Genomic DNA, 13,664 nt, shown 5'->3' with positions numbered 1-13,664 from the left:
GTGAAATTAGAGACTACATCTGGTCCTCATATGATCAATGACATAATTAACAGTGAAAAATTATTTGACTTGTTTAAAGGCAAAACTGAGAGACTTGAAGACAAAGAAACTGGGAATAGTAAAAAAATTTCATGTATTCCTAGTTTTCAGCTTTAATCTGACAGCTGTTTCTCTAAAATGTTGCTAAAAGCTTATTAAAACTCGAAGATATCAATTGGACTTTGAGTTTAGTTTGATTGTTTTGGTTGAGATGTTCCAGATATGTTTCATTTTGCTGCGCTGTTGTTAGTCACTGGTGTTGCTTTTTATATCACTAGTGGCTCAGCTTCCTCCTTCTGTACAGATGCTTCCCATCTACTCGTTTACTCACCTGTGTTGCATCCAGTAATCAAGTATTTAAACTCCTTGGTTCACCCAAAATTCTCCTTGCTCCCCATTTGTGTCTGCATACATCCAGGATTTGCATTGTGAATTACTGCAACTCTCCTTGCTACCTTGTCCACAGCGAGTCATTATGCTATGGTATTGACTTTTAAAGCTGTGTTCCCCTACTTGGTGATTTTAGTCGAGTGTTTGGCTGTTTCTGTATTTGTGTCATATTTTGACCCTTTACTAAAAGCAATGTAGTAATTGTTCAAGTGTGTTGTGGTTCTAAAAATACTCAAAACATTGAAAAGAGCCATACAATTCTCCAACAAGAGGTTAACTCACTTGACAAATCTACCGTAATGTTACCGTAAAAAATGTGTTTATAAAGGAATCTTACTCAACACACACAGCTAGCTACAGTCTTCAATAAATTGCTCCTTTGGATGTTTTTATGCTGTGACATTTCCTGAAGTGCTGGGCTAATGCTAGCGTGCTTACTCTCTCTTTTGATAGGACTCATTGATGTTTCTGCTAGCTCCAGATAGCATATGCATTTCATATGCTTTTTTAAAAAAACTGTTCAGTAATCTGCAGCACTTCATTCAGAGATATGAGAGTGTGCTATAACTTGAAGATTCACTGATATCTGCAGAGAATCAATTATTACAATTATAGAGGCAAATTTTTCAAATGCCATGGAGCGTCCAAGCTCACTTTAGACTGAAATTCAAGCCATCCTGTAAAAGATAAGAGACAATGATTTGTTGGATATCTTTGTAAGTTTGTTAAGTCTAATGGAAAATAGACACAATGTGCTGGTGTATTTATCTCAAAAGGACCAAATAAGTATTTTTTTTTTTATGGGACTGAGCTAAATAAGTGAGCAAAATACTCTCAAACCCACATTTTTTCTCAGGGGAGGGTGGAGAAGACCACACCGAAGTGTAGAAAAAAATCTTTGCCTGATTATGAGATAGACAAGAAGTCCTTTTCAGCAAGCAGGCTGCCATAATCCACCATGTGACTCCTTGGCTGCTGTGTCTGTTTCTGTGGCAAGAGGAAGCACAAGAGGAAGGAAAAGATGCAAAAAGAGGATTGAGGGGATTCAGGCGGGCAGAGAAGGGCTACATAATGAAAATGACCTAGATTTACCCCTCTGGTTGATGATAAGTCCCAGTCCACTCTGTCACTGGTTCTATTAGAGGCTCAAATAGCTGCAAACACCACTTTCCTATGCCGCTGCATGCTTTAACTGAAGGGTGAGCCAATTTACTCAAGTGACCCTCATTAATCTCCACACACACTTTCAAAAGTTGGAAACACAAAGGTTAACAGCTTCTCTTTGAGATAGACACAAGCTTATGGAAGAAGCAGTTGGTGCAAAGACCTTTAAAAAGCAGAGGGCAATAGATTATTTGTCAGAGACCCTCAGAAGAACAAAGAGACGGGTCATAAACACAGGAGTGTGTAAATGTAGCTGCTGTTGAACAGCAGGGCAGGAATGTTTGGTATGGATGGGTCACTGAACCAGGAGCTCTGATTCCGGGGCGGCTTACTTTCCTGGAAAATCTCAGTGAAAGTGAAACATTAGCTACACATAATACAGCGATTTAAAAATGAGTCACACATCTTAATATTTTGCAATTGTGGAAAGAAAGCCAAGAAGATGGTCTGTGGACATAGGAGCAAACATGTGATGGGAACCTTACGCAGGACATCACCATGGAGACACCATCATCATGGTGAAGCATGGTGGTTTCAGCATTATGATGTGGGGATGCACAAAAACTTTAAACTCAATGGGAGGTTTGGAGTCAAAGTTGAGAACTAAGGATGTTTTCACACCTGATAGTCTGGTAGAGTCGATTTGATTGGAGACCAAAAGGGCAACATTTGTTACATTTTCAGTTGGTGTGGTCCACTTTCACATCACCTGTGGTCGCACTGCACCAAAAAACACTGAAGGACACGAGACGAAAACCTCAGAAGAAGACATGAGCGCAACTTCCTTCTTCGCAAAATGTAAACAAAAATGTAGTGGCTTCAGATTGTAGGATTTCTCTTTAGTTTTTGCCAAAAGACCACAAGCCATTTCTTCTTCTAGGTCTAGACTCTCGTGTTTGTTTTTTTTCTATATTGACCCAGAATGCCCTGTGCTACAGTTCACTTCCTGCTTTTGGAGCTGTCTCTGGTCCGCTTGCATTCATATGTGCATTTGAACGTTGACACAGTTCACTTAAGGGAATCAGTACCTCTGGTTTTGGTGAATCAGACTTAGCTCTTTTTGGTCGACATCAGAGTTTGATTATGCATTCACATATTCCCCAAATGAATCAGTTTTAGTCTAAACTGGAGTCGGACTAAAGCAGACTTAACAGGGCGGGTGTGAATGCACCCTAAGTTGAATTAGTATTCTGTGGTGGGACTTATTTGCTATTAACAGATTATGTCCAGTCAATCTCAACAATCAGGTGTTTTGCAAAGAAAAATGGTCCAAAATTTCAGGTTGTACATGCGTAAAGCTTTTTCTGAATACAAATGTCCACCCTGAAATGTTTTTCAGATTATCTGTGAAAGAAAACTTAAAAAGTATGTCATATTTTTCTTTTATTTTAACTTTTTTTTTGCTGTGTTATATAAAATTCCAGTAAAATACATCAATGTTTGTTGTTGTAGCACAATAATACCAAGAGGCACTGAAAACATGAGTCACTTCTAGGGATAAGCATCATTATTGTCTCTCGCATTTGTCCAAGTTTTCTAAGACTTTTGTTAGATTTAGGAAAATGTTACACATCATTTTCCCAAGTTGTTTTATACCAGTTTAGAAATGCCTTTTTGATTGAGACAGTTGATGCATCAGCGTGTGATTGGTGCCCTCTAGTGGTCGGTGCCAGTCAATGCACTATAGGATAGCAGAGGATTAAACACTTTCCTGCTGCAATGCAGATTGACACACACAGGAAGTGTGTGTGTGTGTGTATTTTCTCAGAGGGTCCAGGGAAAAGTCAGAAGTTAATCTTCTTGCTAAGTGGATTTGACTGTTGTCTTTGAGCCTGAATTGTTGTGACTAAGCTACCTTCTGAAGCACATGCTGTTTGTTTGCCAACACAGAACCCGTGGTGGGCAGCCGAGGATGCCACTGACGCTTCACCAAGAGAGCGAGCCGTGAAGAGTGTCAGTTTCCAGGAATCAGTCAGCGTTATCACTGACAGGCCTGCAAACATGGAGCTGGAGAGCCAGCAGATCCAACATGGCTGCCTCAGAAGCCCCAGCAACCAAGGCCAGAGTGTAGTTGTGGAAGCGGAGACGCCAGACAGCGAGGTGGTGCAAGTATGCTGCTTTTATTTCATCTATTTTGTAAAAACCATCATCCACGATTGCTGGATGATTGCTGGTGTAAAATAAGTATTTCGAAATTCCAGAGTTCTATAGTCAAATGTTTTGAATTTTTACTTTTCATTTTGTTAAAATGCTGATTGATTTAAGAAAATATTCCTGGAATATTTCTTCATTTTTATTTCATGTCTTAGTTTTGTTCAATTTATTTTTTCAATTTAAATGCATTTTTTTGTGTCCAAATTATTTGAAATAATATGACTAAAAGATACATATTTGTACAATTTAAGATATGCTGTATTCTGCATCAAAATGTCTACTTTCCCATTTCTGCCTGTGAAATATAATTTTCTTCACTTTATGTGTTCACAGGAGATCTGCTACCTGGACCAGGTGCTGGACGCAGCTTCAGAGACTCCCACCAATGGAAACCCCTCCCTGTCAGAGCATAAAAAACCAATCAGTATCAACGGAACATCTTCTTCTGTGTGTGTCTCTGACAATCGCCAATCAATCACTGTGGAGGAGCAAAGGTCGAGCACGTCCCCCCACGGGGAGTCCGCCGTAAGAACCAACGGTCACGTCCAGGGAGATGAGTCGGGGCACGGCGCGGTCAAGTTTGAGTTGCGAGCGTTTCAGGAGGAGAGACGACCAGCAAAACTCTTCACACCGGGAGAGGAGCAGCAGGTCAGGGTGACGAGGAGGCGACCGTCAGAGGAGGTAATGTGTGTCGTGTGTAGTTGATCCACTACCACAGCTAAAATACAGTCCGGTGTGCTGTTTGGGTTTTTCTCTGATACATTTTTCTTTGAGTAGAACACTTTTTCCTTTTCCAATCATGAATTAAAATCATTACAACTTAATGTGTTTATATTCACACACTTTTTTCAAAAACTGCACTTCTTGTCCAGGTTCAGGAACTGGAGCGCGAGCGCCAGGAGCTGATCAAAGACCAGGCAGTCAAGAAGAACCCTGGGATTGCACAGCGCTGGTGGAATCCTCCTCAGGAGGTAGACTGCAGCCCTCTGTCTTTGGTTTTCTATGACCTCTGACCCCCTGACAGGTTGATTTATCAGTTGTCGGGCTGTTTAATCATTTAAGGTGCCTTTGGAAGAGCAGCTGGACGGAGACCAGTTGGAATCTCTAAAGAAATATCAGGAGAGAAAGCAGCGGAAACAAAATCATCCCTATCCATATGCTCAGGTAACACACACACAGACACACACACACACACAACATGCAGAAAATAATTTGAAAAAATAAAATCTGAGAAAAACAGCAAACTCCACTCATGTAGGCTCAACTATTTTTTTCAAAAATAAAATTATTATAAAAAAAATCTGACAAAACAGGAAACTGCATTAATGTAGGTTCAACTATTGTACACACATTGCAAATTTTCAAAGTTTTATTTTTGAAATGCTTTCTTTTCCAAATTTCAGTTTGTAAATTAATTTGCTTGCAATAATATTAGAACAAATTTCTCTCCATAGTTTCCAGCTGTAATGTGTTGTAGTATGAAAAAAGCTGATGGCTTGTGATGGCTTTAGTTTTCATCTCATTTTCGCTGCCATGTTTCTAATGTCTTCTCGCAGCCCCACATGTCCGGTCCCCCAACGATGGTGACCTTTGATCCTGATGTAACCAGGAAGGAGGACATTCTGGAGGAGCAGATTGATTTCTCATCTGCCAGGAAGCAGTTTCTGCAGGGAGACGCTGCCAAGAAGAGCATAACTCCTCAATTGTACTCTGCCAAACCTTTCTGTAAATCAGGAACCAGGAGCAGCCCAGGCATCAGCGACTTTGTTGCAGAAACCGGAGAGACTCACGTGACGTGGTCTGACGAGGGGCTGGCAGAAGAATTTACCTGCGCCCGAGCCGTGATGACGATCCTGCCGGAGCAGGACGAAGGAAAAGATCTCAGCCAACCGTTCCACCCAGAAGAGTTTGACTCTGGGTTGGATGAGCTGTCCGTCCGCTCTCAGGACACGACTCTCTTCAGTTTGGATAATGTTTCAGACAGCGGGGCGTCTCTACCCCCGACTCCATTACCACTCACCCCAGTATCGCCGCCAACCCCTCAGCCCACAACTCCGGTCAACGGGCAGAGCGCCGGCGGCAGCCCAAACGAAGACGAGTTGGAGTTCCACGCCGGGGTCCTGGTCCAAAACGCCATCCAGAGCGCTCTCGCCGCTCAGAATGGAGGTGAGCTGAACTCCTCCCAACTTAGCGGACCGGTGTCTCCATCCTCTGCCTCCACAAGCAGCCCAGTGCCAGTCTCATCCTCACCTGTGTCTTCTACTGGAGCTCCCAGCTTCCAGTCGCCTGCGTCTTCCAGTCCCGCGCCGTCCATCCCGTCCCCGCAGCCGGACACACAGTCTGGTGAAAGAGTGGCGTCGGAGTCCTCCACCTCATCCCGACTTTCCCAGCTCCAGACTCCTTCTCCTCCGCCTTCCCAGCCCGTTTCCCCACCGCAGAGGCCCAGAAACGGAGGCCCACGGATCAAAATCCAGTCATCCTACACGCGGGCGCTTGCCTCCTCGGCTCCAGCTCCGACCCCCGCTCCCGCTCCTGTTCCGGCTCACGTCCCCAGGCCGACCCCCGTCTACCGCCCCCCATCTCCTCCGAGCCCGGAGAAGCCAGAGTTCAGCTACTTCAGTAAGTACTCTGAGGCGGCTGAGCTCCGCAGCACAGCGGCGGCGTCTAAAGGCCCCGAGGTGGAAGTGGCGGCTCAAGGCCCGTTCCGCCTGCGCTCTAAAAAGCAGAAAACTTTGTCCATGATCGAGGAGGAGATCCGAGCCGCTCAGCAGAGGGAGGAAGAGCTGAAGAAGCAGCGGGAGACGCAGCCTGCCGTCGTCTTCCGGCCCAGCGGCGCGCCCAGCAACAGTCACGGACCAGTGAGGACGGGAGTGAGACATGGCACCATTACACCCGCAGACAAGGTGAAGAGCAACAGCCTGCCAGCTAGACTCACCTTGACAGCACGGACAGCGCCAGGTTGGTTCATACTAGGGCTGGATGTTTTGGGAATCAACTATTGTATCGATTATTGTGACAATTAATCGGATAAAGAAATTGGCGCATTCTGCAGATTTCTTATTTAACTGTGCATTTTTTATGCAGTGTTAGAATAATAATAATAATTCAACTCCTGTTTTTTAAATAAGAACATAAATATTTTTGCCTAAAATGTCCTTTTGTGTATGAATGATCATTTGTAGCAACAAGTAATACAGTGTAGGAATTGTCTATTGATTTTTTTTTTTTTTTTTTTGATGAAACAAGTAAGGTGCTTAGTAGGACATTTTTTGTTTGTTGTTTTTTTTTTTTTTACAGAATTTGAACCTGGCAAATCACACTCCTTTAAGTTGTTGACATCTTGTCACATTAAAAGCACAACATTCGGATTGTTCCATATGATTTTATGATGGATCAACACAAAGAAAAACGGAGCTGCATGTTTTACCAGATGGCAACCATAAGTACAGCACAATGGAGATGTCAAAACATGTTTGCGTTTAATTGGCCCAATCAAAGTTCAAATCCAAATCTAATTGAGGATCTGTTGCAATATTTAAAAACTAATGTTACCAGGTGCTTTCCATCCACTCTGAGTGAGAATGAACTGTTTTGGAATAGAAATTGACACAGTTTATGTCTGTGGTTACACAACTTTGGTAGAAATCCCCCAAAACACTTGCAGTTGCAGTTGCAGCAGATGTTCTTCTGCCATTATTTAACTGACTACAAAGGCATAACAGACTTTTCAGATCTACATTAGCATATTATTTTTATAACTATAAATTGTTTTTCTTTCATTGCACAATTATGCACAACTTTGTATGTCTGTGATGTGAAATTCCAGCTGATGCTTGTTGTTGTTACCTAACATAGTGTCAAAAGAATTTAAGGGACATGGCTATTTTTCCAGCACACTAGGTCTGTAAACAAATTTTCTGAAAAGGAAGCAGCTCGTTGATTACGTAAGGTCACTTTGATTTGTGGTTTTCAGGGAAAATTGAGAAAGTTCGGCCCGCACCGCCGGTCTCCCCGTCCCCCTCAGAAGGGGCTCTGTCTGATGCCGGCAGCGAGGATTCGGGAGGATCACGACCCAAAAACTTGATGCAGACGCTTCTGGAAGATTACGAAACGCACAAGGTGAAGAGAAAAGAGAAGATGGAGGACAACAGTGTAAGTATTTCAACATTTAGGATTTAAATAAGCAAACACAACACTACAGAATGGAGGGTGTAAATCTCTTTCACCCATCCTCCTTTGTTTTTTCCTTGAATAAATGAGCCTTTAGCTCTTCTGTGAAACCTCTAGATATTTACAGAAAGTGCCTCAGACATCACATGTTGTGCTTAATGAAGTCAGCAGCTGGCATGAGCTTAGACTGGTTAACAGAAAAGGGGAAATTCCCCGTCTGAAGCGTGAAAATCAAAGTGAAAGTAAGTCACTGAAGTTGGGGCTTTCTGTTGCCACATATTATTCAGCTTGAGATCTCGCATGAGGCAAAATAAAGGGGATTCCTTTCATTTTACTACCCAACATGATGCAGATACGCCACAAAAGACACACAAAAGTAACAGTTTGCAAACTGCAACACCTCTTTACATTCCTTAACCTGAATTCGTCTTGACTACATGATGAATTGCGATTCTTTTATTCATGATGACATCATGTGTTGACTTTTCTGTCCTGTTGCTTCTCTCCTGCTGGTCGCTCAGTATGCACATTTGTTGCGGGCTAATGAAGTAACCACTGAGGTATTCAATACGCCCCGACATCTCGCCGCTCCCTTAACCGCCCTTACAAACAGACCTGGGTCAGAAAAACTCACACACTCCTGTTCGTCTTTGAACTATAGAGGTATTTGGTTATTAACAGTTAGACAACCGCTGAATGTCTTGATACTTATAACTGCAGGCATGTCCCTCCAACTAAGAAAACAATGTATTTTATACATGTATTTTATACATGGGTGTAAATCTGATCCCAGGTCTGCTTGTTGCCTTACTGCATTGTTCGGTTTTGTTGTGTTGGTTCTGCATGTGTCCTCATCCACATTTTGCCTTTTGTAAGCCACTTGTGCAGTCTCCAATAACAAGGATGCATCAAAGCACTTTATGTTACCTGATACAGTCTCAAGTGCCCAACTAGTTTCCCCCATGATGGCATTTTAAATAATTATTCAGTCCGTAAATAGACTATACTGTTAGTACATCGTGCTATAATTTGAGCAGCGAGGTTTTAAAAATATCTATTTTATTGTGTGCACATCTCTCAAAACTGTCATTTTCTCCATGTGCCTTATTTTGTGCATCAAAAAAAAATATTTAGAATTTGGGTATTTTTTACCTTGTGCAATGGAGTACAGGAGCCTGCCGCTGCTTCCTGTCACTCTCTGTGTGTAGTGTGAGCCGCTTCCCTCAGATCTCCCTGGACAGCTTTCAGTTTAGCGGGTACACTGAAACCATAGCTATTAAATTTTATGACACCAAAAGCACGATTCTGCGTTAATGTAGCGGAAGAATAGTGTTTTGATAGCTGTCTTCTTGTAAAGTCAACAGTAACAGCGTTCCTGAGTTATCAACAAGTGATATCAAAACAGAGAGGAAGCATGCAAACTTTTATTGACTTTTATTTCATTGTTTACTTGGAAACGACAGCTTCGCATGTCATCAGATAATGGCCACAGTTTAAACAGGAACACATAATTGACTTCAGCTGTTAAAATTAAGCAAACATTCTCTCCAAGAAACTTATTGTTGTTAAATACTTTTCAAGTCGCTTCGATGAAATTTATTTGAATGGATGTGATTTAAAGTTCCTTTTTGGGAGATTATTGATGCAGAAAGAGTCGTTACCCAGAGTTTAGCTTAAAACTTGCATGTCAGAATTTAATCCCTGTGGTGAGATTTTAAGACTTTGCTGCTCCTTGCTGGAGTAAAAGCTTGTTCACAGCTTGGTTCAGACCAAGCTCGACTCTGATTGGACATTGTATCTACTTCAGGTTCTGGAGGCAACACGGATGACCAGGAGGAAGAGCAACATGGCGCTGAAGTGGGAAGCCGGTATCTATGCCAACGAGGAAGGAGAGGAGGAGGAGGAGGAGGAGGAAGAAGAGGAGGAGGAAGAAGAGTGAACAACTCTTTTCAGGGACTGTGAAGAAGGAGACAGAGTGGGATGATGAGGATGACGGGGGCAAAAGAATGGAGAATTAACCAGTATTTATTATGCTTAACTGTATCCTGATGATCACATGATGCCAGGTGAGACGCATCAGTTTGGGGACCTGAGAACTGAAGGTGTAACGGTGAGGTTGATAGTTGATAGCTGACATGTTAGAAGGGTTTTTACGGAGGTTTGATGATGAGGTTTCCGCAACCTGGTAGACGCTGAGTGACTTCAGTCTTTTTTTTTTTTTTAAATCTATTTGCAGTTTAATGATTGAACTAAGAGCTAAGATGTAAAGATTGTTTCCAGAGAGTTTCTGAATGGACTTGCGGTTGTTTTAGAAAACCCTGAAGTCTCAACAGGAAGAGAACCAGGTGTGTGTGTGTGTGTGCGTGTGTGCGTGTGTTTTTGTGGAAAGAAAGACGAAGCCAAGAGAAAGCATGAACACACTTTTGACATTTCCGACATTTTTGAACCTTTTACAACGCTGCAGAAGGACCACAGTGTCTTTGAGGAACTCAACCAAAGGGCACCACTGACTCTCAAACCCACGTTGTTTTAGGATGTGTACACATTTTGTCAAATGTTGGTGGGAACTTCTACACTTGTTTAAGCATCTTTATTAAATTTAAAGTGCCGGATCGACAGCATCCCTGGATTGTTAAATGCTGGTAAGTAAATCTGCCACACAAAAAAAAAAATAGAAAAAACTAACTCTGCCTTAGACTGTCAGTAGTTGCTGCGTATGACGTATTTGATTCTCTTCTATATGTATCACTTCACCTTCAGTAGGACCTAGAGAGACGATGGAACCACATCAGACTGAAAGTTTGTCTGTAACAGATTTTTTAAGATTTAAGGTAGACTTAAGTGTTTGTTTTATATTCTGAAGATCACTTACTTCAATTTAGTTGGCTTCGTTGACCTGTGCTTTCAGATGTAAGAGGTTGTTTCATGTATTACAGAGAAGTGTTTCTAATGTGTGAACATGTGGCTGAGGATACAATTTGACTTGGAATACTGAAAAGGTTTTGTATAAAAAAAAAAAGGTTGTTATACCAAAACAAATTTTTATTTTGAGGGGGGGGGGGGGAAGCTCTTAAATCAATTTAAGAAGTGTTGATTGTGTGCATGGATTTGCACTCTTTTCCCCCAAACTGAAACAAGCACAGAGCAGCGGCAGGAACTGATGTTAAGCGACTACGTTTCTCCTCAGCCTGCACCCTGCTCGTCTTGTTTTTCCGCTTACGGTCTTTATAATTTGTAAGTAGAACGAGCTGTGGCTAAAAACACACTTTTAGCCAGCTGACTGGAAATGTGCAGCAATTAGTGGGGGAGGGAGGTGCTCCGTTACTCTACGGTCCGTAAAGCTGGAGAAAACTCCAGGCACTTATCGCTTAACTTCACTGCAAAAACACAGCATCGTAGGAAATATTTTCTCACACTTGAAATGTGACGAAACTAACTTACACGTAACTTTTAAAGCAAGATATAATAGCTTGTTTTAAGTCAGCAGTTTCTTAATACAGATGAAAAAGTACAAGCTCTAGTGTCAGATTTGTACACTTAATACATGAGAAAAATGTATTGTTTTAAGTGTAAAAATCAGTGGAACTAGTACTTCTTAAATAAATATTAAGGACTATGTAATCATGCTGAAAAGTAGTTTTCTCACTTCAAGTGTAGCAAGCTAAGCTAGGTTCTTGTGCAAAGACCAAAAATACTTGATAGGATTTTGTGTTTTTGCAGTGATTGACTTTAAATAGTAGGTAGTTTTGCAGTGGTGTTGTGAGAACATGCTTAATTATTAGGCCAAGATAATCTTTAATTTTTACATTTTTTTAAAAAAATGTCAGATTTCTATTTCCAGGTAACCTGTGAGGTTCTTTTCTCTGCCACGTTGCAGGCATGAGGATAAATGACCTCTTTAAACCAAAGGTCACACTTTGTCCCTCACAAGTGTCTTTCAACATGGGACTAAACCTCTGTGTCCCCAAACACACTTAAACACCCGTCACCTTCTCCAAGGAGAGCTTTAGAGAACATGAGCTGAAGGACACACACATGCACGCACGCACGCACACACACCACCATCTGATTGTATTAACTCTTGTAGTGGGTGAGGTAAAAAAGCTGCTGTTGCTGTGGAATCAAAGTGCCAGTAGCAACCTGAACGGTTCATTTCATCTTCAGTTAATGTTATTAATGTTTCACTTTTACTTTTTTTTTTTGTTTGGAAGGAATTGTGTCCCTTTTCCCACAAACTGAGATGTTAGATAAATTGTAGTGCGGTGTTGAAAAGAATCTGGAGGACAAGTAGGAGGGAAAAAAAACAACAACAGGTAAAACCTGTTCTCCAGCCCTCGTGATATCAGTTGCTGCAACTACTTACAAGTAAATCCTTTGCTTTACTTCCTTTATAGCAATATGCAGTACATAATTATAAAATAAACATTTCAGCGCAGCATTTTAAGCTTTAATAATTCACATGTAGGTAAACGAGGACAAATATTTGCAGACATGCAAGAACTTTTTCCGATCATCTTCAATCAACTCCCAAATTTCAGTGATTATTCTCACAATCAGTCCCATGCACACACAGAGGCGTTGTTGCACTGTGTGATTTATATATTATTATTATTATTATGACGCTTTATATGTTTGAACTCAAGGTGTAGAGATGGTTTTAGTTGTCATTTTAAATGCTGGTAGCTCAGTTTTCTCCTTTTAGAAGCTCAAGAGGCGTCAGTGTGTGACCCACGCTGTCTGTGTGTGTGTGTGTGTGAGATTAAACCAGTAATATTTTGCTAAATATACGACATAACCTCTGTTCCCATGTTAACCACTTGTATGCTCATAATCTGCTTGGTTATTTTATAGCACATGTAAGGCTCACAGTATACTCCTCCTACACATATTATGGATATTTTCTCATTAAAAGTAAAACCTGGACCTGCGTGGTGTCGGAGTGGTTCATTTATGTGTTTTAACCAAATGAAAGTTTATTAAACTGCCTCCCATTTAAAAACTGAAACAGAAACCGAGAGTAAACGGTGCCGTTTGTTGAACATAACAGTTCAGTCAGTGGTTTACACCCAGCTTTGAATGTAACCTGTGGTTAGAGCAGTGATGATATGAACACACTTTCAGAATCGTTTATATCCTAACAGACAGAACTTCAACAAGATCGAAATACTGTGTTAATGTCAGTTAATAAAACCAGTGGCACATGTCTTAAAGTCGTGCCACTGACTTTTATAGTGTAAAAACGTTCATCTTTTTCATAATAGAAATAGTTAGATAAGTGGTTTCTTGTAGATGTATTCTCATAAAGGCTCTAAATTCAATTAAAACCTGTTTTAAAACATATTGTTAGTTGGTTTTGGACAGTAGGTAACTGGCAGGAACCTTAATGAAGAATCAATAAAACCAGTCTTTTTTTTTTTTTTTACCCCCAAGGTAAAAACATTTGTCAAAAGGTGAAAATATCAGTGAAACTTTAGAGAAAGTTTATAGATTCTATTTTTGCAGAGGGTCACCCTGTGAAAGTAGCAATGAACATTTAGTGATTCGTGAGAAATAAGCTTTTTACTTTTGTTGTCAGTCGCAACTTTCACCCTGAGGACCTTCAGGAAACAATACATGAATAAAAAGGTTCAGAAAATGCTGGGAAAAATCCTAAAAGGTTTTTGTTTTTTTGGCACTGATCACCAACACTTCAACTGATGACTAATCAGTTAGGTTCCTGCATTTTAGGGAACATCGGATGAAGCACT

At 41.1% G+C, this 13,664-nt stretch overlaps 1 protein-coding gene across 3 annotated transcripts in view; it reads left to right on the top strand.

Moving 5' to 3' along the window:
* The window catches only part of palm2akap2 (PALM2 and AKAP2 fusion), a 73,097-nt gene extending 60,257 nt beyond the window's left edge, over positions 1–12,840 (top strand). For 2 of the 3 annotated variants that reach the window (XM_088011030.1, XM_088011032.1), the window contains 7 exons: positions 3,484–3,702; positions 4,081–4,428; positions 4,620–4,718; positions 4,810–4,911; positions 5,304–6,705; positions 7,721–7,899; positions 9,725–12,840. In XM_088011030.1, the coding sequence (XP_087867156.1) occupies positions 3,484–3,702; positions 4,081–4,428; positions 4,620–4,718; positions 4,810–4,911; positions 5,304–6,705; positions 7,721–7,899; positions 9,725–9,856 (2,481 nt within the window). In that variant the 3' untranslated portion in view covers positions 9,857–12,840. The remainder of the gene's footprint in view (positions 1–3,483; positions 3,703–4,080; positions 4,429–4,619; positions 4,719–4,809; positions 4,912–5,303; positions 6,706–7,720; positions 7,900–9,724) is intronic. The other variant, XM_088011031.1, reaches the window with a different exon arrangement.
* The last annotated feature ends 824 nt before the right edge of the window (positions 12,841–13,664 follow it).

This window comes from Poecilia mexicana, unplaced genomic scaffold (assembly GCF_051168715.1).
Source record: "Poecilia mexicana isolate PSO_F unplaced genomic scaffold, ASM5116871v1 scaffold_12, whole genome shotgun sequence".
NCBI classification, from domain to species: Eukaryota; Metazoa; Chordata; class Actinopteri; order Cyprinodontiformes; family Poeciliidae; genus Poecilia; species Poecilia mexicana.
Note: the sequence above shows the minus strand (reverse complement) of the source record. Positions and strands in the feature narration are given on the sequence as shown.